The sequence below is a fragment of the Salarias fasciatus genome, chromosome 9 (genome assembly GCF_902148845.1).
Source record: "Salarias fasciatus chromosome 9, fSalaFa1.1, whole genome shotgun sequence".
NCBI classification, from domain to species: domain Eukaryota; kingdom Metazoa; phylum Chordata; class Actinopteri; order Blenniiformes; family Blenniidae; genus Salarias; species Salarias fasciatus.
In genome coordinates, this window is record NC_043753.1 from 7,914,246 (window position 1) to 7,938,587 (window position 24,342).

At 38.1% G+C, this 24,342-nt stretch overlaps 2 protein-coding genes across 4 annotated transcripts in view; one reads left to right on the forward strand and one right to left on the reverse strand.

The window, feature by feature from the left end:
* Positions 1-12,872, forward strand: part of LOC115394511 (dipeptidyl aminopeptidase-like protein 6) — a 191,574-nt gene extending 178,702 nt beyond the window's left edge. For all 3 annotated transcript variants that reach the window (XM_030099837.1, XM_030099838.1, XM_030099839.1), the window contains exons 15-26: positions 345-392; positions 675-793; positions 4,131-4,202; positions 5,554-5,661; positions 6,517-6,586; positions 6,725-6,919; positions 7,256-7,310; positions 7,408-7,507; positions 8,345-8,403; positions 8,484-8,556; positions 8,632-8,705; positions 10,692-12,872. In XM_030099837.1, coding sequence (XP_029955697.1) covers positions 345-392; positions 675-793; positions 4,131-4,202; positions 5,554-5,661; positions 6,517-6,586; positions 6,725-6,919; positions 7,256-7,310; positions 7,408-7,507; positions 8,345-8,403; positions 8,484-8,556; positions 8,632-8,705; positions 10,692-10,841 — 1,123 coding nt within the window. In that variant the 3' untranslated portion in view covers positions 10,842-12,872. The remainder of the gene's footprint in view (positions 1-344; positions 393-674; positions 794-4,130; positions 4,203-5,553; positions 5,662-6,516; positions 6,587-6,724; positions 6,920-7,255; positions 7,311-7,407; positions 7,508-8,344; positions 8,404-8,483; positions 8,557-8,631; positions 8,706-10,691) is intronic.
* Positions 12,873-13,190: 318 nt separating this feature from the next.
* Positions 13,191-18,547, reverse strand: LOC115394704 (gamma-glutamyl hydrolase-like). Its single transcript, XM_030100057.1, has 10 exons — positions 18,526-18,547; positions 16,112-16,135; positions 15,922-16,030; positions 15,423-15,473; positions 15,272-15,356; positions 15,064-15,202; positions 13,880-13,986; positions 13,717-13,807; positions 13,510-13,644; positions 13,191-13,312 (listed from the first exon to the last, which is right to left on the reverse strand). The coding sequence occupies exons 1-10, from the start codon at positions 18,545-18,547 to the stop codon at positions 13,191-13,193; spliced, it is 885 nt and encodes a 294-aa protein (XP_029955917.1).
* Between the last annotated feature and the right edge of the window lie 5,795 nt (positions 18,548-24,342).

A 24,342-nucleotide genomic window follows, 5' to 3' on the forward strand; every position in this document is an offset into this window, starting at 1 on the left:
CTGCATCACTGAACAAATTAAAAACATGAGGACATCAGCACCACGGACAGCGACGGACCATTCATGTTCACTGTGACGATGCTTTTGGAGTAAGAGCCACAGTTACTTCAGTACAGTAACGAAACATAGTTTCATCCTCACAAATTCCTTATAAACACGCCGATACTGGAAATGTGTTCTGCTTCTCTTATAAAAATGTTCATCCCCTCCTTAATCGTAACTCACTATTGATTAATGAAAAATCTCTTCTGAAGCACGGCTCACTTTCAGGTGAACACAAACGAGTGTTTCTGTATGTTCTACTGTCATTTCACTTCTTTTCTTCCCCCATCATGTTCACTCAGATACTTTTTAAGCACTGAAGACGGTCCAAGGCGACGACATCTGTACAGGTAAATTAAACAGCTGGGTGCCAGTGCCATTTATGTACAGTGAAATATGTTGGAAAACATAGAAACGGCATATTTACACATTAGCCATCATAAAGTCATTAACATGCATTAGGAGCTGGCAAATATAATAAATTTGCCAATAATGGGATTATAGCTAATAAATGGGGCTGTTTTTGAGGTTAGATCTCCCTGAAAGTTTCTGTAATGGAAAGGTTAGCGAAGCATGTTGTGCTTGCATGATATTTAAAAGTCAAAGGTGGCCTTCTGTTTCTGTTTCTGCAGTGCGGACACGTTCGGCTCCTTCAACCGCCGCTGTCTGTCGTGCGCCTTGTCGGAGAGCTGCGGCTACATCAGCGGCGCCTTCAGCCACAACATGAGCTACTTCCTGCTCAACTGCCAAGGTAGCAGCTCAACCTTCTGTTCCACTTTTAATTTGAAGTGAAGTCTGACTCTTCAGGCATCATGTAAATAAAAACATAGACTTTTTCCTCTTTGAAAATCTGAATTGTAATCTGAATATTAAATGTTTTCAGACCTTTTCGCTGTGTGCAGAAGCCTTTCAAAGGTAGCTAAATGTACTAGTAACTAAAAACTTTGATATTATCATATGTTTTTTACATTATTCTTTTTTTTCTTCTAACACCGGGCTTCCCTTCCTGTTTTGTTTATTGCACCCAAAACTCACTATCACGCTTTCTGCACAATTCAATTCAGCTTTATTTATGAAGTGCCAATTACAACATTGGAATCAGTCACAGTGGAAAGAGAGAGGGGGGGGGGGAGATCATTTTATTTCCATTGAATTGTACACAGGTTCACAGTTTTATACAATAAATCCACGACTCATTTTCCCAACATCATCTTACAGAACAGTTACATAATAGTTGAGCGAGAGGGAGAGAGAGAGGACGTGACCCCTAACTGTAAACTTTATTGAATAGAAAGGTCTTAAGCCTCTTCTTAAAAACCGAGACTGAGTCAGCCTCCCTTACAGACACTGGGAGCTGGTTCCACATAACAGGAGCCTGATAACTAAAGGCTCTACCTCCTGTTCTACTTTTAGAGAACCTAGGAACCTCCAGCAGACCAGCACTCTGAGAACAAAGCGTTCTCCTGGGACAGTATGGGGCTAATAGCTGTTTAAGATATGATGGGGCCTGGTTGTTCAGGGCTTTATAGGTCAAGAGGAGGATTTTAAATTCTATTCTAGATTTAACAGGAAGCAGTGAATGGAAGCTAATATTGGGGATGATCTCTCCAACTGGTTCTTGTGAGAACTCTTGCTTCAGAATTTTGAACAAGTTGGAGACTTTTTAGGCAGTTATTGGGGCCCCCTGATAACAAGGAATTACAGTAGTCTACTCTGGAGGTAACAAATGCATAGATTAATTTCTCAGCATGGCTTTGAGTCAGCATGTTCCTGATTTTAGAAATATTACACAGGTGAAAGAAGGAGGTCCTGCAGACCTGTTTAATGTGGGAGTTAAAGGATAAGTCTTGGTCAAAGATCACTCTCAGGTTCCTCACAGTGTTACTGGGAGTTAAAGCAACATCATGTAGGGTCAGTATTTGATTAGATAATTTTTCTCTCAGGTGTTTTGGGCCAAACAAAATAAATTCTGTTTTATCTGAATTTAGGAGGAGAAAATTATGACTCATCCAGGTTTTTATGTCATTAAGACAAGCTTCTAATTTAACAAGTTGATCTGTGTCATCTGGGTTCAGGGATAGGTAGATCTGTGTATCATCTGCATAACAGTGGAAGTTAATGGAGTGTTTCCTAATGATGTTCCCTACAGGAAGCATGTATAATGTGAAGAGTATAGGTCCTAAAACAGAACCCTGTGGGACTCCATATTTAACTTTGATCCGGGCTGAAGAGTCATCATTAACATTAACAAAGTGGAACCTGTCTGTTAAATATGATTGAAACCAGTTTAATGCTGAACCTTTAATCCCAATAGTATATCCTAGTCTCTGTAGTAGAATATCATGATCAACAGTGTCGAATGCAGCACTGAGATCTAACAGGACCAGAACAGAGACCAGTCCTCTATCTGAGGCTGTGAGAAGATCATTAGTGACTTTTACCAGAGCTGTCTCTGTACTGTGATGAGCTCTGAAACCTGATTGAAGAGACTCAAATAGGTCATTGTTATATAAGTGGTCGCAAAGTTGACTCGCAGCAGCTTTCTCTAGGATTTTAGAAATAAAGGGAAGGTTGGATATTGGTCTGTAACTTGTTAGAACACCTGGATCAAGGGTGGGCTTTTTGATGAGAGGTTTAATAACAGCAACCGCTCTTTCTGAAATACTAGCAGTGTCTAGAGCTGAAAGCTAAATATGATTGTGTTTCCTGTTTCAAAGCTTATTTCATATTTCTCTCAGGTATTTTTTGTGGGTAGGTAGACTCAAAACTGACACTGTGCCAGAGACACAGCGTGCGCTCGGGAGCGCTCGCTCCTCGCAATGTCAAAAAGGCTGTTTTTGCACAATGAATTTAGAAAAAAAAAAAAAAAAGGAGCTGCTCTCTCTTCGTTGCACTTCTCCTTTCCACCTTTGATCCGTGTGCGCCGCGCTGGGCATGAAAATTCCAAGAGAACAAAAAAAAAAGCTGTTGAAGATCAGAGGAATATCAAAATGTCACCGTAGAAATGCAGCTCCAACCTGTGGCTCCAGTCAGATTTCAGGCCTGTAGCTTCAATATTTCATCAGTGACTGAAGGAGCTGGTGTCAGTCGCCTCTCCGTGTTCCTGTCTGATCATCAGTGAGCGGAGATCAGGCTCAGATTCAGCTGAACATCATTAAAATAAGTTCAGTCACAAATATCTCATCAAACTGAATGAAAAATGAACGAACTCAGCTTCGCTTCCGTGTTTAATAAAAAAGAATAATCAGCTCAAAGTGAAGCTTCCTGGAGACTGAAGTACCTGAACAACATGTAAATTCTGCACAGAGAAGCCTCGAACACACAACCTTCCTGCTGTGAGGCAGCAGTGCTGACCACTGACGCCGGGCTCACACTGGATGCGGTGCGTGTCCGGTCCGATTCCGGTCCAGAATCACCGCAGCACGGTCACTGCGTCTGTAGTCCACCAGAGCAGGTTGCCAGATCTGTTGTTCTTTCAGCCCAAACACAACGTAAAACCCAAAACTTAAGTTTTCACTTAGTTTGCTTGATTTTATTTTCATTCTTTTGATTATTATCGTTATTACTTTGGCTGCCTTTGGTGTGTTGATTAATTAGTTTATGTAACGCATTGTTACTAACAATTACTTCTTTCTTCTTTCCCTTGAAATTCTACACACAGGTTAAAAGCTGCTCTATAAATAAAATTCTTAACTCTTTCTTCTCAAAGCAGAACTCTTTGTTGCTCAGTCATCCCTCGCTTATTTGTAATCCTCTTCACGATGGGCTGTAATGAGGTTATTATGTCAATAACATGAGGAGAAAAGCCTGAAAAACACACTTTGTGGATCAATCACTTGATTTTTCTGAAGGTTTAAGCGCTCGTATAGAGGAAGCTATTTCAGCATTACTTTAATTGAATAAGCCAAGATGTGCTTCTTCACCAGGCAGACAGAGAGGGTTTTTAGTGTGTGTGCACTGGAGGAAACTCTGACACCAGTGTGTAATTGTTGAAGAGACTAAATATAACCAGAAAACCTGCACCTCAACACACTCTCCTTGAAAAGCCTCCACCTGTCACTCGCTGAGCTTCATGTTCGTCTCTTCAGGACCCGACATCCCGTTTGTGGCCGTGTTCAAGACGCAGAGAGACGACGAAAGTGAGACGCAAGACCGGGAAAGTGAGTCTCTCAGTGCATCTGCATTTACTACCATCTGTATTGTTGCTACAAGTGACCCAGTGCAGCGATGCGTGATGGGTACATGTGAAATGACCTTGTCAGAAGGGGCAGAAGTGTTTCCATAGGAACATTACAGCTGCAAATGGATGTGCTCATTAAATTATGACCTGCCCGACAGCAGTAGCAGCATTCTGTAAAGTCATTACCTGTGTGTGTGTGTGTGTGTGTGTGTGTGTGTGTGTGTGTGTGTGTGTGTGTGTGTGTGTGTGTTATTTTAGCAATATGATCAACCCATCCCAGTCTGTAAATGCTGTTCTGATTTCTTATTCCCTTGCAATGTTAATGGCGCCTCTAGTGTTGCCTGTGAGTACTGCAATGCACTTGGATTTCACTTCATTGTAATTTATACCTCTCTCAAAAGAAGAGAAATTCAAATCTGTTGCTTCTTTTTTTACTTTAGCTTATCAAAAAGTACCTTTCTCTCCATCGCTCATTCAAAAAGATTATTTTATCAGTGCAGTAAATCAAAATATGCATCATAAATTGATCTATTAATATAGTCTCTTTCCGGATCAGTAAAATGCATGACTCCAAAAGCACTTATTAAATGTTCACAATGTCATTTTAGCGTGCGTCATCAATTCAATTCAATTCAGTTATATTTATATAGCGCTAAATATAACAAAATGGTTTTAAGGCACTTTTCCATCTTTTACAGTACAATCCTTTAATAGATCGGCCTCGTCTGCGATCAGTATTTGTGACCTGCTAAGAGTGAGAAATAGCAGATTATTGGAACCCGTCCAGTGGAATCAAATTGAGAGAAGAGCTCCTCAGAGTGTGAGTGACACTCCGTAATGAGCGTTGACAGGGAGACACGGTGTGTCTCTCTCACACACACACACACACACACACACACACATACACACACAGATTGCTGTGTAAATCCTGGCAGCTCCTCTTCTTCTGATCCTTAATTGACGTTTTCTTCCTGCAGCTGCACAGGTTTCATCCCACTTTGGGAAAGTGGGGCGTTTTGTTGATTTCCGTGCCTTTGGGCACAAACACACCCTGACAGAGCCGCCGTCTGCCGCAGCGTCTTTTGACCTCAGCAGCTGCAGATGGAAACAGGAGTTTCTGCACTAAATCTAACTCCAGGTTTCACTTTCAGGTCTAGTCTGCAGCCGGTTTGAGCTACGATAGAAAGAAATCTACTGAGAAAAACAAATCTGAAGCGACATTTTCACAAGTTTTTCTCCAGTTGACTAAAACTAATTAAAACCAAAATGACAGTTTGGCACGAAGAGTAAACTTTCAAGCTGGCTACAGAAAGCTGTGGTTCTCACTGCAGGTATCTCAGAAGTCCATAAACTGGAGACCAATCAGAACCTGAGGGCGACTCTGGACAACATGCAGATGCCCACAGTGGACTTCAAAGAGATCAAGACGGACGACTACAGTACGTCTCACACACACTCAGTTCTGCTCATGTGGCAACAAGATCCAGGCCAGTCTAAATATGCTTGCAGAAAGTGAATACACAGTGCAGAGAAAATATTTACTGATTTAACAGTCATGATAGATTTGGGAAACATTGTTCAGCTCTAAATACAGAATCTATATTAATTACCTGAACACAGGAGTGTGTTACGGAGTAAATGTATTACTTAACCTGCATCTTTTAACCCTTTTAACCTGATTTTTCACACTCATTCTGACGAAAAAACTCCACAGGTCTCTGATTGTTCATCCTTTTTCTTTCTTTATCAGTTGACAATTTATGGTGAACATGTGAATTAAAACACAGACTCACTTTTATGAGCCTCCATTTAGAGCAAACAAAGGAAAGTAACAAACAAGCCCGAAACTACACAAAAAACACAGTCATGTTTTCTTAATTTCTGTCTATTAGATATTATACCTTTTAAGTCTAGATGGATATATAGTTTATGTAATGTCCTCTTAATAGACAGAAATATGTGATTGCATGTTTTGTCTTTTTAAGACGATATGGATGAGTATATTTTTTCTTCACATAAAATTTGAAGCTTTTGAGCGTAATGTGAATTTATGTCCAAGTTATAACTAATTGGATAACAAGTATTATGAATGATGGTGTAATCATGTCCTGAGCAGAGAATCAGATCTCAGACCAGAGCTGTCCGCAACTTCACAAACTCAAACTCCAACAAACGACAGCAGAAACAGAGCCGTCACGACACTTTTGGGTTCAGAAGTTTAAGAATAATGTAGTTTTCAATCTGTTCAGGTGTGTGTTGATTGGTAATAACCTGCTTGTTGTTGGATCTTCCAGCTCTGACGCTGCAGATCCTGAAACCCGCCGGCTTCTCGGAGTCGGCCCACTACCCGCTGCTGCTGCTGGTGTACGTTGCACACACACCAACACACACACTCACCACTCAACCATTTCCTGTTCATCCCCCGGTTTGCTTCTGAGCAGTGTGTGAGTTGAATTCCCAGAGGTGTGACGGCTGTGGTTGTGCTCTGTGGCGCCGCGGCAGTGACGGGACCCCCGGCGGCCAGACGGTGACGGAGCGCTTCCAGCTGGACTGGGCCTCGGCGCTGGTCAGCAGCTTCGGGGCGGTGGCGGTGCGCTGCGACGGGCGGGGCAGCGGCTTCCAGGGCACCAACCTGCTGCACCGCGTCCAGAAGAGGGTGGGGGTGCTGGAGGAGCAGGACCAGAGGGACGCGCTCAGGTACCGCCAGGCTTCACCTCGTCAGAAACGACAAATTCATATGAAAGAGCGACAAACTGTTGAATGCGATTAACTGAAAAACTCCTTTTCTAGCTTTCTGAGAAAGTTAAATAGTTGCACTTTATGAATTACTGGAACAAAATCTTTAGATTATTCATCAAACTGAACTCAAGTTTTGATACAGGATTTGAAAATGTATCTGGATGTGAACCTGAAATGTGTCTGATTCAGCAGGTCAGTTATTCTGGCTGCAAAAAACACACAGTAGTCATGAGGTGGCGCCGATGCTGCGGCTGGAGCTGCTCGTTCTGACCAGGACTGATTCTTTCTCTACAGCTTCATCCTGAAGGAGCCGTTCGTGGACAAAACCAGAGTGGGAGCGTTCGGGGAGGTGAGAATACTCGCGCACGCACACACACACACACACACTTCCTCCGGCGTGGTCAAGTCTCAGATCGGTGTGTAAAAAGACGTGTGTGTTCCCTCAGGTGTACGGAGGCTATGTGACCAGCCTGCTGCTGAGCGGCGAGGAGTCCCCGGTCAAATGCGGCGCCGTCCTGTCGCCCATCACCGACTTCGAACTGTACGGTGAGACATGCTGCATCACACACACACACACACACACACACACACACACACACACACACACACACACACACTTTATTATTACTTTATTGACGCAGGTTATTACATTTTGAAAGAATGTTTTAAATTCCAATTCAATATTGTAATAGATTATCTGCAAAATATTATGTTATAGTCATGGTATTGAATCATATTTTCAGAAACTATTTTCATGTTAATGACTTTAATGCATTTAAACATTAAATTATGGGCAGGTTTTTAGCTCGTCTCTCCTTTAGAGATGCTGTATTTAATCCACATGATGTCTATAGAGAGCTCATCTTACCTAAACCTTCAATACTAACAGACAGCAGATTCACATCCGTCCAAAAGCAAAAATTCATCTTTTTTAACATGGAATTGTAAAGAAATGTATGCAGTTTACAAACAGAATGGAACAAAGTCTATTTCAGAACAAGAAAAGAAAAAGATCAAATTGAGCACAAAATGAACAATGACAGAAGGAAATAGAAAGCTCTATCAGAGTTGGAGTCGTCCTCGAAGTTTCTGGAAGATTTTTTTAGAAATATTTGTTGAATTAAAGAGTAAAATGTCTTCTTTATGTGTGTTTCTGATGTTTGTTGATGACAAATGGAGAAACAGACAAACTGGGTCTTATAAGCTTGATTTCAGTTCCGTTTTTCATATAAATCAGTCAAGACTTTTTAATTGCTAAACTGTTTGTCGACGAGGAATCAAGGTTAAAGCTCAGGTTAGAAAAATCACAGAAGATCAGATTAAAACCACAAATCTCAAGTTTAAATGTGATTTTCTTGTCAAGTAATCCTGTTTTCTTTACAGCTTCGGCTTTTTCTGAGCGATATCTGGGACTGCCCAAACCAGACCCCAGAGCTTACACAGTATGTTGAGGTTTGGTTTTTCCACATTCATTCATTCGTGGCTTTTCTTGATATTTTAATATGGAGCGCTTCTTTCCCAGATGGCAAACCTGGCTCACCGGGCCTCTCAGTTCATGGACAAGAAGTTCCTGATCATCCACCCCACGGCAGACGGTAGGTGAAGAGTGAAACGTCCAGACGAGGATGTGAAATCCTGACCTGACTGATTTCTCCGCTCCGTCTCTCCAGAGAAAGTCCACTTCCAGCACACGGCGAAGTTCATCTCCCAGCTCATCAGTGAAAAGGCCAACTACACCTTACAGGTATCTATCTGCCTCCGGGAGCCCCGGGACCCAGTGGTGGTCCCACAGCAGGCCCGGGATTAGTCCCTCTCTAAGCCTTCTGTCCGTATAAAGAGATTATGAGGAGTCCTCTGGTGCCAGCAGGACTAATCCTGTTATGATCCAGTTTAAAGCTCATCACTGACCCCGAGAGACGGGAATCAACTCAAGTTTCCTTCAATTCCACCAAATTGAGGCACAATCTGAACGTAAACCTTCAGAACAGTTACTTTCAATGGATGTTTTAACAAAAAACTACTGAAAGATACAAAAAAAAATTCTTAAAACACACTAAAGGCCACCACACACTACAGGATTTTTTCAATCTTCCCCGATTCAGAGACCACACACTAGAAGACAACAGAGGACAGATCGCACCAGATCTTCCTCTCCTGATCTTCCAGTGTGTCGCTGTGGAGCAGAACACACACTAGCCGAGAATAGGCTCCTCACTCTTCCAAAGGTCGCGTAGTCCAACGTGACTTGTGCGTTGTTTCCCTTCATTCCTGTGTTTAACATTCATCTCCACTTTAAATAATAAGTGGAGAACTCATTCATTCCCTCAGTTCATTCATTGACATCGGTATCGCTCTGAAGATCGGACCTGAACTCATTTGCATACTCCCGACAATCGAACCCTGTCAGCTTCGATCGGGAGGAGAAGATCGGGGCAAAATTCGGCCCGATCATCCTGTAGTGTGTGGAGGCCTTAAAGGAATACTCCACCCAAAAAACGATTTGGCCTCATTTTCTACTCACCCTCATGCTGAGAAACACTCTGGAGCACTTTTTTGACGATTCAAATGCAGTTGGAGATGTTTGGGGATTTTCGTGGTCAACAAACAGGGACTGACAGAGCCCGACAGAAAAAATGGTCCATAAAATCCACAAAACGTTCCCATTTTCCTTCATACTGCTCGTCCGCTGTAATCCAAGTGTCCTGAGCGCGTAACGTCCATAATTAATTCTTAACGAGGTCATTTAGTACATTTTAAGAGCCCAAACAGGGCGCTCTCACACAGCTCCATTGCATGTCTGCGCGCGCACCCTGAACTACGGAAGCCGCGGCAGACCAAGCAACACGCTTGTGCCCTTTCAGCAGGACACCGAATTCAAAGCTTTAAAACAGTAGCCAATCACTTTTGTGATTGTCCACAGCTCGGTCACTCACAGCAGAATATAAACAGCGGAACTTCTTCTTCTACGCTTGCAATTTAGAAAAGTAGTCGCTGAAAGCGCGCAAGCATCTGGCTTGGTCTGCCGCGGCTTCCGTAGTTCAGGGTGCGCGCGCAGACATGCAATGGAGCTGTATGAGAGTGCCCTGTTTGGGCTCTTAAAATGTCGTAAATGACCTCGTTAAGAATTAATTATGGACGTTACGTGCTCAGGACACTTGGATTACAGCGGACGAGCAGTATGAAGGAAAATGGGAACGTTTTGTGGATTTTATGGACCATTTTTTCTGTCGGGCTCTGTCGGTCCCTGTTTGTTGACAACGAAAATCCCCAAACATCTCCAACTGCATTTGAAACGTCAAAAAAGTGCTCCAGAGTGTTTCTCAGCATGAGGGTGAGTAGAAAATGAGGCCAAATCGTTTTTTGGGTGGAGTATTCCTTTAAGAGACCACAACACACTAAACCTTTCAGCAAACAGAAATGTGAAGGGGGTAGGGTTTTAGAAAGTATCAATACCTTCCACAGTTGTCCATTTAAAAAGTCTAACAGGACATTTGAAATCATGAATGGATTAAAATAAAATTAAAGTTACAGTAATTTCAGTGATCTTTAGAGTGTTTGAGGCAGAGGGAGCAGAGAACGTGAGTCTACCCAAACGAGGGATCGAGGCAGACAGGAGGCGACTTGAAAGCTGAAGAATTGACCTTTTCCCGGTGGTTTCTATGAAATCCTCACCGCAGTCAGAGTAATAAAATCTGATCCCCCTCCCCCCTCCCCTCACGCTCCGCCTCAGATCTACCCGGACGAAGGCCACTTCCTGCACAGCGACACCACCCGGCAGCACCTCAGCCAGTCCCTGCTCAACTTCTTCGAGGAGTGCTTCAGGCTACCGGAGCGGGTGTTCGAGGAAGCTCTGGAGGAGGAGATTGAAGACGAGGGTTAGCTCCACCACCCCCCCCCCCCCACACACACACACACCCCGCCCCGCCCCCTTTAGCCCCGCCCCCACCCTCATTCCTTCCAGTGTCCACAATATGCAACTCTCACCCTTCCTGGTTCCACTCAGCCGAACCTGAGACTGTCCTTCCAGCAGGCGACGCTCAACCCCCTCCTCATGCATCCGCCCCCCTGTCCTCCGCCCCCTCCCCCACCTCCCCCCCAGACTGACGCCCTGACAGGAAGCTCCAGACACCCTGACAGGAAGTCGTCTCCTCTCACTCCAGACTTTGAGGCTGTGAGGAGAAGGAACCCCCGAAGCACAGAGCTGCTGGGCTCGAACCAGAACACTGAGCTCCAGTGTTTGTATAAAAGAAAAAGAGGCCGTCTGGAAGAAGTCCGGACACGGGAAGCAACGTTCCTATTTTTAAAAGTTGTGAAGAACTTTTCATGTCGGACTGTGGTTGTGTCCATTGTTCTTACAGTCTGTAAAATAGCACACGAACATCCACCCAGCTGCTCCAGATCACCGTTTGGTTTTCAGTTCGACGTATTTCCCGGAAGATCCTCAAGACGAAAGGAACGAGGGCGACGCGCTTTCCTCCTCACGGTTCATCATGTTTATCATCAGAGAACAGGAAGTAGTTTTAGTCACTGTGCCTTACTTTGTCGCAAACCATCCTGCAGCAGAAACGCAGTTATTGACGCCAGTTTTGACCTTTATGAGAAACCTGCTCAATCGGGTTCCTGGAGGGAGTCAGATTGAAAAGATTGATTTCACATTTTAATTGTTAATATTGGATCTTATTGTTGACATTTGCAAACTAAAGACCTTGCTATAGTGGGATTAGATTATTTTTTATTTCTCATTGTGATGGAAAACAGACGTATTAATCAAAGTACAAGGATAATTTTATCCTTATTCAGCCATATTATGCTTCTCCTGGTCTAAATGTATTTTTAACTTTTGATTAAAGGGAAGATTCACGTCTAAGTTGTCCAATAAATACATATAAATCTATGATTGTTGGTTGGTTAGCCAGTTATGTAAGGGACAGTAGCAGCAATGGAAAAAATCAGCTCCACTGACGAGTCAGTTGGTTTATTGATGCTCGCTTGTTCGATATGTTTGAAATGATCATGATCGCCGCATTATCTCTGAACTTTCACACTTATTGAAAAATCCACAAGTTATTTCCTCCATATTTGAGTCAGTCCTGAGTGACATCAGTCTTTTCATCCGACTCTCTGCAGAGACAGAAGCGTCTCTCCAAAGCCAACGGCAACTTCTGAAGTTGATGTAATGAAATGAGTTGTTTAAAACAGGTAATGTTCTGAACGTTATGGTGACAAAAACTAAAAATGTTAAAGTGCATGCATCGAGTTTGAAAAGTCTAACATCCCATTGTGATTTAATCTCAACTTCAATCGGTGGATATATTGTACAAAAGCCATTAGGTTTTAATAAATATGCATTTGTATATAATGGGAAAACTCATGATCTCACCATCTGAAATGAATTCTCCAGGCACATATTGATTTAAGATCCTTCCTTCTTTTTTAAGTTATTTGATTCGATCGGCCATTTGTGTTCGGCTTTTCGTGCATGTTCTGGTCATTGGCAGCAGCACTATCTCTCCCCCCCCCCCCTTCCCCCGATCGCCCAGCTCCACACGGTAATTCTTTGACATCTTGAATGTTTCCTTACTGGATTGCATAAAGGACATTTCCAGTAGTGTTGTGATTGAGATCCCAGTCTCGTCAGCTTGATGTGTAAATGTTCTCCAGATATCATTTTATTCTAAAGAGAAGAGAAAAAAAAAAAGAATCTGCAGTATTACCTGAGTGTTATTTGTGCATAAAGCATTTTGGAAGTTACATCTGACTTTTCCTTTCAGTTCTCCTGTTGCTGTCTTGGGAGTCGGGTGGAAAAAGTGGACTTTCTATAAACTTTTCCAAGATGCTCAACTTTGTTACGCAAAGCTTCAAGGGAGAATAATGGCAGAACTGTGGCATGAAGGTCGATGTTAGAATAAAACAATAGATATTTTATCAGCTGTCAATGTTTCTTTGTGAATTTTGGGGGGAAATCGAGTAGATAATTCCCATCTTTATGCAAAAATTGTCTTTTCAACTTATCAATTTTACTTTCTTTTCAAAAAGGGAGCCTCAGTAGGAGTTGTTGATTTTCAGCCAAATGACCATATTTGGTAACTTCCTGTTGGTAGTCATGTAAAACCGAACAAGTATATAGTAGGATTTTTTTTTTTTTTTTTTTTCTGAATAAAACATTGAACTTATTGTACCAACAACACTTTTAATAGGATCAGTTTGACGACATCATCTGTGCAGCGAATCAGTCAAAGAAATAGATTTGCTCAAATATGCTGGACGGCTGAGCGTAAACCGGACTGTAGTTGTAGATCAGCGCGTCTCTTTCTTCCTCCTCAGATGCAAATTTGTGAAAGTTTTTCTTGGCTGTGGAGACAAAACAGAGCAACGTTGACTGGGTTTTCACAGGTCTAGGCTCTGTTCACGTGACTTTTCAAGCGAAAACTCAAGTTTCTCGCTGCATTTTTGAGTGTCTGTTTACACGACAACGGAGACACTGAAAGCACAACGTTTTGCAACTTGTGGAACTTTGTGAAGGCTTTGCTAAAAGACCAACTACCTACCTTCGTTCACAAAGAACTCCGCCATGTAGAAGGTCATCTGGATCGCAGAGCGGGAGTGAGGGTAGTATGGCCTCCTCCATTCGAAGGGGTTTTTCTCTGGATGCCACTGGGTCGCGTATATCGGATAATCGTAGGCTGAAGAGGGGAGACGACGCATGAAACCCTTTCACTTCTGTCTCATTCTGCTGAAATCTCAACTGGAATTACCTTCAATGGTCGACAAAAACTCTATTTTTCCATCGTTGTTTGTGGAGAGAACTTTGTAAAACTTGCTCAGTTTGTCAATTGAATTGTAAGTCTGAAAGAAACAAACCGACGTGTCAGTTTAGAGTGAAGTGAGTGGATGAATATCGGAGAATGAAGGTCGTACCGACGTCGTCACGCTCCATTTGTGAGAGTTTTCTGTCAGTGGCTCAGAGGATAAAGCCTCCATCAGTTCAGCTGGAAATCCCTGAAACAACCTGCTGCTGTTTGCATCTGGAAAAGAAACAGGGATCGGAAATAAACATGACAACATGGGAAACTTAGAACAACACTATCTGCTCCATGTGCATGTTTACAGGCAGAGTTTCATCATGAGGTTACCAGAAAAATAAAATTTTATAAAGCTCACATATTATTTTAATGTGTTGAATGAACTACAAAAAAAAAAAAATATATATATATATATATATATATATATATATATATATATATATATATATATATATATATATATATATGTTACCTGAAGGAAACTAAATTAAATTAAAAAAATACTTCAGTAAATGTAAGTTAATTGTGATACTGTATGATAATAGTTTCAGTGTTAACAAACTATATTAAATTCAACATGAACTTGAATGCTACAAGCAAGTAAACCACACAGAATTTTCCTCATTGGCCATAAATAAGTCATATTTACTAAACAACTTTAATATGTACAACTGATTGAACAAATTTTTATTTTTCCCCCCAGTGTACATGTTTGTTTGTATAAAAAAATAATTTGTATTATTTTGAAATAAGGTACAAAATTATGTCATTTCATTGACAATATTTTCTTTTTGGAGACAAACATTTTCTTACTCTAATTCTATTTTTTAATACTTTATTTTACTTAAAGTATAAATAATATTACAAAGTAGATTTTTAATTTTCTTTTTTTTTATTTGATTTTTTTTTTTTGTTTGTTCCCCATTTAATGAATGTTCAGACATAAAAGTAATATAAACAATTAAATATTTGAAAATGTATTGGGATATTATGTGTGAATATAATTACTTTCAAAGCATCATGAATATTGTACATGAAAAATATCGAATTATTGTTTGCTATTTTAAAAAATGTTGATGAAGCACTAAGAAACAAAGACAGATTATGTGATTGGAAGGGGCGATTATTTGTTGAATTCTATTGTTTTAAATATAAGTATCGACAGTTCCGAGAAAAAGCTAAAATTGTGTTCATTGAAATTTAGCTGATTTAGGAAAAAAAATAGTTCAAAATATAAATTTAGTTGACTTCATCTTAGATTTCTATCGTTTGCAGTGCATTGTGGGAACCAAGCCGTACCGTTGGTGAAGTTGAGAGGCAGAGCGATGCCGGTGGTGTTGGTTCGAGACAGAATCCGCTCTCCACTGGTCAGATACATCATCTGTTCAAAGCCCAGACACGTCCCCCACACCGGGAAGTAGTCGCCTCCTTTGTTAGCCTGAAACGAGACGCGCTTCGTTCAGTTTCATCCGAAAACAGCCTGGTTCAGGGTGCTTCAGCCTTTCACCTCGATGGCCGCCTCAAAGAAGAACTGAGCCGCTCGTTGGTAGCCGGACGAGTAAATGCTGGCCGCGCCGCCTGGGATGAGGACGCTGGAGACAGAAACAGATTATCAAAGGAAAGAATGTGGAGGTGAAGATACTGATGCACCGATTTACCCGTTGATGGAGCTGAACAGAGTCTGATATTCCTCTGGTGACAGGTTGATCCTGGAAAAATCAGACAGGTTTATACAGACTGATACAAATTATTCTGGAATCCATAATTCTTCTCTCTTTTCTGAGAGAGGACTGCCTAGGAATAAGGTGGTGATTTTTGTGGAAATATTTCCTGGGGGTTTTTTTTTGTTTTTTTGTTTTTGTTTGTTTTCTTCTAACCTGTCCTGTCCAGCATGCTGAAAGTAGATGGCCTTCAGGGTAACGTGTGCATTTCCCCGCCTGCTCCCCACTGGGTTCCCCTCGCCACACTGCCTTATCTGCATGTTTGACTTGGCTCAGCTGGACGACCTCTGTGAGGGGTCAATGACCCGGCTGCACTCTTTTACAGGGGTTTCTGCAAGTCACTGCAACTTGCCCTGAAGACTGGTGGTATACTGTAGATTCTCACACTTTTAGGAGTTATCCAGCTCGTCATTTGGGATTTCCTGGTAAGTCTCACCTGACAGGTACGACTCTGGCTCCTGCTGACTCCAGGAACTTGATGTAGGAGGCAGCGATGTATGAGGTTCTGTTGGGATAGGATCTGGAAACTTCCTGAGCGAGGACACCTTCACAGAGAAACACTTCTGAAGTCTCACTTTCAATGACAACAATGGGTTAAAACAAATAAAAAGCTCTGATTAACTCACCTATAATGGGTCTGTCGTTCGTCTCTGCGGATGAATATGAAGGCAGAAGCAAAAAACAAACACAAAGCGGGAACATTTTTCTAGCCAGGCAGCCAGACATGGTTAATACTGATCTGCTGAAGCTCTGCAGCAGGTTAGAGTCTCCTTCAGAATGAATGCATCCTTCAGCAGGAGGTGATGTCATTCTATTCCCTCCCACCTGTTATACAAACAAGCTTCGTCAGACTGTGAAGGTTTCAGCAACAAACAAACGTGATGTTAGAGTCGAATAAGTAACCAGCACTGAGGATGACTTACAATATAATACTGTGTTTTGTGCAAACACACACACCACGGCTTTCACCACCACTGTGCACACACACACACACACACACACACACACACACACACACACACACACACACACACACACACACACACACACACACACACACACACACACACACACACACACACACACACACACAGACAGGGAGACATGTCATGGTACCGAAGATCGTGACAAACGCCACCACTGGGAGAAGCCATGAGCCAAGACTGCAGGAGCGCCAGAAACCGGCCCCCGAGAAAATTTAGCAAATGTTGTTATTCAAACTTCAAAAATGAGGTAAGGCCTTTATTTTTTGACAGTTTTTTTTTATTTTTAAATTTCATCATAAATAGTTCAACAAGCAAGAATTTAAAATTCTTGCATTTTTTTTTTTTTTTTCATAATTTCCACTTAAGAAAGTAAGTCCATCCGCGACTGAAAACTGATTTGTTTTTGTTTGTTTTTTATCATTTCCAATTTAGGTAAGGATCGATTAATGAACATTTAAGTTTAGAATTTAATATGGAGGTAAGGACACAGTAAGATCATCAGTGACTGAAAGTTGAAAAATAAATTTTAAACTATTTTCCACTTTAAAGGTGCATTATGAAGTTTTTTAAAGTTAAAAATACTTATTTTCCACCATAAATATGTTACAAATATTCAATGATGTGTAGAATGTGTCCTGACAAATTCATTGAAAGTACCGCTAACAGCGCTAAGTTGTCACTTGAAAGTTGTAGTGCCGGTCCGGCACTGGGAGAATTTGAGAGGATGTGATGTAATGCGCGTTCCCGCTGGCCTGACTCACTTAGCTTTCGATTTGTCCGCCATTACTCCGCCAGATGCTTAGCGAGCAACAACTAAGCAATATTAGGAAAGACGGGCTTCTAGCACTGCCACAACTCCAACACAGACCCCACGCAGGCAAAAGAAACTGAAAGGGGCTGTATCATGCAAAATTCACTTTTTTTTATGTTTTAACCTTGTTATATAGTTATGTACTCATCAAAAACACCCCCAAAGCATTTTTTTCCTTCGTGCCTGAGTGTTTGAGCATTCCTCGTTTTTCTGCTGCTCAGAGAGGCAGCCCCTCCCGCACCCATGAAAACGGTCTGTTAACCCATAGTGACGTCAATAGCAGAAGATGGCTCCCCTGAGCTCCCCCCCCCCCCCCCCCCCCCCCCCCCCCACCACCACCTCCCGCAGGCCCTCGGCAATCAGCGTTGCCACTTTTTGTAACTCCGATTACGGAGATAAACTTTAACCATCGTCTGAAAGCAACAATCAAGTAAGAGCAAGAGTCTGGAGGGTCTGCGCTTGGTGAGTTTCGAACAGGAAAAGACGTTTTCGCGTGTCTTTGCGTGTAGAGAAGCTAGCGCTAAAGAGCTAAAGCTAACCCTTAGAGAAGCTAAAGCATGATGTATTTGTTTTGGAGCTGTGATTGGTTGAAGTACGCTGTCAGTCAAAGTCCACAGGGGGCGAGGCGGGATTTTCAGTGAAGCAGAGCATTTTCTTTTGACCAAACAGTCCGGCTTTGTCCAACATCGGAGACAACTTGTTTGACACACTTGAGACCATTTTTTGTCAAAATTGGCAAAAAAATAAAATTTCTTAATTTTGAATTTAGAACAATAGTAAGGCTATAGGAAGATCATTTTCCATGAAAACTAGCAAAAACAAAATTTTCTTAATTCTGACTTTAAAAAAGTGGTAAGGCTATAGGAAGATCATTTTTTGTGAAAATTGGCAAAAAAATATTTTTTTTCTAACTTTGACTTCAAAGAATTGGTAAGGCTATAGTAGCTAAGACCTTTTTTGTCAAAATTCGCGAAAAATACATTTTCTTAATTTTGATTTTAAAACAGTGGTAAGGTAAAATTTGTAGATTCTTATTTTGAGGACTTCGACAGGAGCCACCCAGAATCGAAAAGGGAAGTTACTGGCACTGGATACCTTGTGGTTATGTAGCGTACATAAAAAAAAAGCCACAATATAATTACAAGAAATTGTGAACCAGCAACAAATGACATGATGAATAATTCTGGCTGAAAAGATTTGAATCTCTTAGTTCTCTTAATGTCTTGTTACTTCAAGATCTCACCCTGATGGGCCTCTGAGACCATTTTTCATGAAAAATCGCAGCAACAAGGTGTTCTTCATTTTGACTTGAACAAAGTGGTTAGGCTATAGTAAGAGTTGCCTATAGTTAGGCAATTTTTGTGAAAATTGGCAAAAAATACATTTTATTAATTTTACCACTTTTATAAAATCAAAATTTATAAAAAAAAAAAAAACAAAACCTTTTTTGGTAATTTTCATGAAAAATGGTCTTGCTATAGCCTTAACAAATTTTTTCAAAATTCAAAATCAAGCACTTTTTTTTTTGCCAATTTTCATGAAAAATGATCTTATTATAGCCTTACCACTTTTTTAAAGTCAAAATTAAGAAAATTTATTTTTTGCCAATTTTGACAAAAAATGGTGTTACTACAGCCTTGCCACTTTTTAGGAGTCAGAATTAAGATAAACTTTTTTTTTGCCAAATTTCAAAAAAATGGTCTTAATATAGGCTCACCACTGTTTTAAAGTCAAAACTAACAAATTTTGTTTTGCAAATTTTGACAAAAAAAATGGTCTTACGATAGCCTTACCACTTTGATAAAATAAAAAAAAAAAAAAAAAAAAAAACTTTTCTTGGTAATTTTCATGAAAAATGGCCTTACCACTTTTAAAAGTCAAAATTAAGATAAACTTTTTTTTGCCAGTTTTCATGAAAAATGGTCTTACCACTGTTTTAAAGTCAAAATTAACACTTTTTTTTTTTTAATTTTTCAAGAAAAATGGTCTTACCACTTTTATCAACTCAAAATTAAAAAAAAAGTTTTTTTGGTAATTTTCATGAAAATGGTCTTGCTATAGCCTTAATAAATTTTCTTAAAATTCAAAATCAAGCACTTTTTTGTAATTTTTCATGAAAAATGGTCGTCCCACTTCTTTAAAGTCAAAATTAGAACAATTTTTTTTTTTTTTTTTGCAGATCCTCAAAAACATGGCCTTACTATACTGATCACTTTTTTAATGACAAAATTAACAAATTTGTTTTGCAAATTTTCATGAAAAAATGGTCTTACTATAGCCTTACCACTGTTTTAAAGTCAAAATTAATACAATTTATTTTTTGCAAATTTTGACAATTTTGACACTGTTTTAAAGTCAAAATTAATAAAATTTATTTCTAGCAAATTTTGACAAAAAAATGGTCTTACCACTTTTATAAAATCAAAATAAAAAAAAGAAATTTTTTCTGTTAATTTTAATGAAAAATGGTCTTGCTATAGCCTTAACAAATTCTTTCAAAATTCAAAATCAAGCACTTTTTGTGACAATTTTCATGAAAAATGGCCTTACCACTTTTTTAAAGTCAAAACTAAGAAAATTTATTTTTTGCCAATTTTGACAAAAAATGGTCTTACCACTTTTTAAAACTCAAAATTAAGATAAACTTTTTTTTTGCCAATTTTCATGAAAAATGGTCTTACTATAGCCTTATCACTTTTATAAAATCAAAATAAAAAAAAAAAACTTTTTTTTTTGGTAATTTTCATGAAAAATGGTCTTGCTATAGCCTTAAATTTTGTAAAAATTCAAAATCAAGCACTTTTTTTTGCCAATTTTCAAGAAAAATGGTCTTACCACTTTTTTTAAAGTCAAAATCAAGAAATTAAGAAAATTAATTTTTTGCTAATTTTGACAAAAAATGGTCTTATTATAGCCTTGCCACACAAGTCAGAACTAACAAATTTTGTTTTGCCAATTTTCATGAGAAATGGATTTACTATAGCCTTACCACTTTGATAAAATCAATATTAAAAAAAAAACTTTTCTTTGCTAATTTTCATGAAAAATGGTCTTACCACTTCTATAAACTCAAAATTAAAAAAAAACTTTTTTGGTAATTTTCATGAAAAATGGTCTTGCCTTAACAAATGTTCTTAAAATTCAAAATCAAGCACTTTTTTGTCATTTTTTGTGAAAAATGGTCTTCCCACTTCTTTAAAGTCAAAATTAGAAAAAAAAATAATTTTTTTGGCCAATTTTCCAAAAAATGGCCTTACTATTCTCATCACTTTTTTAAACATCAAAATTAACTTTTTTTTTTTTTTTTGCAAATTTTCATGAAAAATGGTCTTACTAACTAAAAAATTGTGTTACTATAGCCTTGCCACTTTTTAGAAGTCAAAATTAAGATAAACTTTTTTTTTGCCAAATTTAAAAAAAAAATGTCTTACTATAGCCTCACCACTGTTTTAAAAGTCAAAATTAATACAATTTATTTTTTGTAAATTTTGACAAAAAACGGTCTTACTATAGCCTCACCACTGTTTTAAAAGTCAAAATTAATACAATTTATTTTTTGTAAATTTTGACAAAAAATGGTCTTTAACCTTACCACTGGTTAAAGTCAAAATTAAGATAAACTTTTTTGTAAATTGTCATGAGAAATGGTCTTACTATCGACTTACCACTGTTTTAAAGTCAAAACTAACAAATTTTGTTTTGCCAATTTTCATGAGAAGAGGTCTTACTATAGCCTTACCACTTTTATAAATCAAAATTAAAAAAATAATTGTTTTTGCTAATTTTCATGAAAAATGGTCTTGCTATAGCCTAAACAATTTTTTTCAAAATTCAAAATCAAGCACTTTTTTTTGCCAATTTTCATAAAAAATGGTCTTACTATCAACTTACCACTGTTTTAAAGTCAAAATTAAGAAAATTTATTTTTTGGCAATTTTGACAAAAATTGGTCTTCCCACTGGTTAAAGTCAAAAATTAAGATAAACTTTTTTTTTGCCAATTGTCATGAGAAATGGTCTTACTATCGACTTACCACTGTTTTAAAGTCAAAATTAATACAATTTATTTTTGGCAAATTTTGACAAAAAGTGGTCTTACCACTTTTTAGAAGTCAAAATTAATAAAATTTATTTTTTGCCAATTTTCACAGAAAATGGCCTTACTATTGTTACGGCCGGCTCAAAGCCGCAACAAAACGAGGGAGACAGAGACTGGGGACTGTGCGTAAAAGGAAGATTTAATGAAATAAAGTTAACAAAAGATTAATTAACACAACCAAAAGGTGAATGGTGGACGCCATCAGGAAGGCAGAAGCCCGCAGCCGACGAGCGGGAACGGGACGCTGCAGGAGGAGGTCATCAGAAGGTCGGTGCCCGCAGCCGACAAGCGGGAGCAGGACCCCGCAGGAGGACGTCATCGGGCGGAGGAGCGAGGCAGCAACGACGACCCACAGAGACAACGACCACCCTGAGCGCGTGCGTGCTCGGGCTTTTATGCTGGTCCATGGAGCAATCAGGGTAATCTGGCACACTTGTGCAGAGGGGAGAAGCAGGAGCAGCAGCAGAGCAGAACAAACCACTCCCCGTAACCTCCCAACGACCCTGGGTCGTAACAACTATACTCATCAATTTTTTAACGACAAAATTAACAATTTTTTTTGCAAATTTTCATGAAAAATGGTCTTATTTCTTGCCAATTTTGACAAAAAAGGGCCTTACCACTTTTTTGAAGTCAAAATTAAGAAAATTTATTTCTTGCCAATTTTGACAAAAAATGGCCGTACCACTTTTTAAAAGTCAAAATTAAGAAAATTTATTTTTTGCCAATTTTGACAAAAAATTGTTTTGCTATAGCCTTAACAAATGTTTTCAAAATTCAAAATGAAGCACTTTTTTTTTTTTGCCAATTTTCATGAAAAATGTTATTACTATAGCCTTACCACTTTTTCTAAAGTCAAAATTAAGAAAATTTATTTTTTGCCAATTTTGACAAAAAATGGTGTTACTATAGCCTTACCACTTTTTAAAAGTCAAAATTTAGATAACCTTTTTTATTGCCAATTTTCATGAAAAATGGTTTTACCACTGTTTTAAAGTCAAAATTAACAAACTTTTTTTTTTCAATTTTTCAAGAAAAATGGTCTTACCACTTTTATCAACTCAAAATTAAAAAAAACTTTTTTTTGGTAATTTTCATGAAAAAATGGTCTTACTATAGCCTTACCACTGTTTTAAAGTCAAAATTAATACAATTTATTTTTTGCAAATTTTGACAATTTTGACACTGTTTTACAGTCAAAATTAATAAAATTTATTTCTTGCACATTTTGACAAAAAATGGTCTTACTATAGCCTGACCACTTTTATAAAATCAAAATTAAAAAAAATGAACTTTTCTTTGTTAATTTTCATGAAAAATGGTCTTGCTATAGCCTTAACAAATTGTTTCAAAATTCAAAATCAAGCACTTTTTTTTGACAGTTTTCATGAAAAATGGTCTTACTATAGCCTTACCACTTTTATAAAATCAAAATTTAAAAAAAAACTTTTTTTTGGTAATTTTCATGAAAAATGGTCTTACCACTTTTTTTAAAGTCAAAATTACGAAATTAAGAAAATTAATTTTTTGCCAATTTTGACAAAAAATGGTGTTACTATAGCCTTGCCACGGTTTTAAAAGTCAAAACTAACAAATTTTGTTTTGCCAATTTTCATGAGAAATGGTCTTACTATAGCCTTACGACTTTGATCAAATCAAAATAAAAAAAAAACTTTTCTTTGCTAATTTTCATGAAAAATGGTCTTACTATAGCCTTAGCAAATTTTCTTTTAAAATTCAAAATCAAGCACTTTTTTTGCCGATTTTCATGAAAAATGGTCTTACCATAGCCTCACCACTTTTATAAAATCAAAATTAAAAAAAACAAACAAACTTTTCTTGGTAATTTTCATGAAAAATGGCCTTACCACTTTTAAAAGTCAAAAATAAGATAAACTTTTTTTTGCCAGTTTTCATGAAAAATGGTCTTACCACTGTTTTGAAGTCAAAATTAACAAACTTTTTTTTTTTTTTAATTTTTCAAGAAAAATTGTCTTACCACTTTTATCAACTGAAAATCAAAAAAAAGTTTTTTTGGTAATTTTCATGAAAATGGTCTTGCTATAGCCTTAAAAAGTTTTCTTAAAATTCAAAATCAAGCACTTTTTTGTAATTTTTCATGAAAAATGGTCGTCCCACTTCTTTAAAGTCAAAATTAGAACCATTTTTTTTTTTTTTGCAGATCCTCAAAAACATGGCCTTATATACTGATCACTTTTTTAACGACAAAATTAACAATTCTTTTTGCAAATTTCCATTAAAAATTGCCTTACCACTGTTTTAAAGTCAAAATTAATACAATTTATTTTTTGCAAATTTTGACAATTTTGACACTGTTTTAAAGTCAAAATTAATAAAATTTATTTCTTGCAAATTTTGACAAAAAATGGTCTTACTATAGCCTTACCACTTTTATAAAATCAAAATAAAAAAAAAAGAACTTTTCTTTGTTAATTTTCATGAAAAATGGTCTTGCTATAGCCTTAACAAATTCTTTCAAAATTCAAAATCAAGCACTTTTTTTTGACAATTTTCATGAAAAATGGTCTTACCACTTTTTTTAAAGTCAAAATTAAGAAATTAAGAAAATTAATTTTTTGCCAATTTTGACAAAAAATGGTGTTACTATTACCTTGCCACTTTTTAGAAGTCAAAATTAAGATAAACTTTTTTTTTGCCAAATTTAAAAAAAAATGGTCTTACTATAGCCTCACCACTGTTTTTAAAAGTCAAAATTAATACAATTTATTTTTTGCAAATTTTTACAAAAAATGGTCTCACTCTAGCCTTGCCACTGTTTTAAAAGTCAAAACTAACAAATTTTGTTTTGCTAATTTTCATGAAAAATGGTCTTAACAAATTTTCTTAAAATTCAAAATCAAGCACTTTTTTTGCCAATTTTCATGAAAAATGGTCTTACCACTTCTATAAACTCAAAATTAAAAAAAAACTTTTTTGGTAA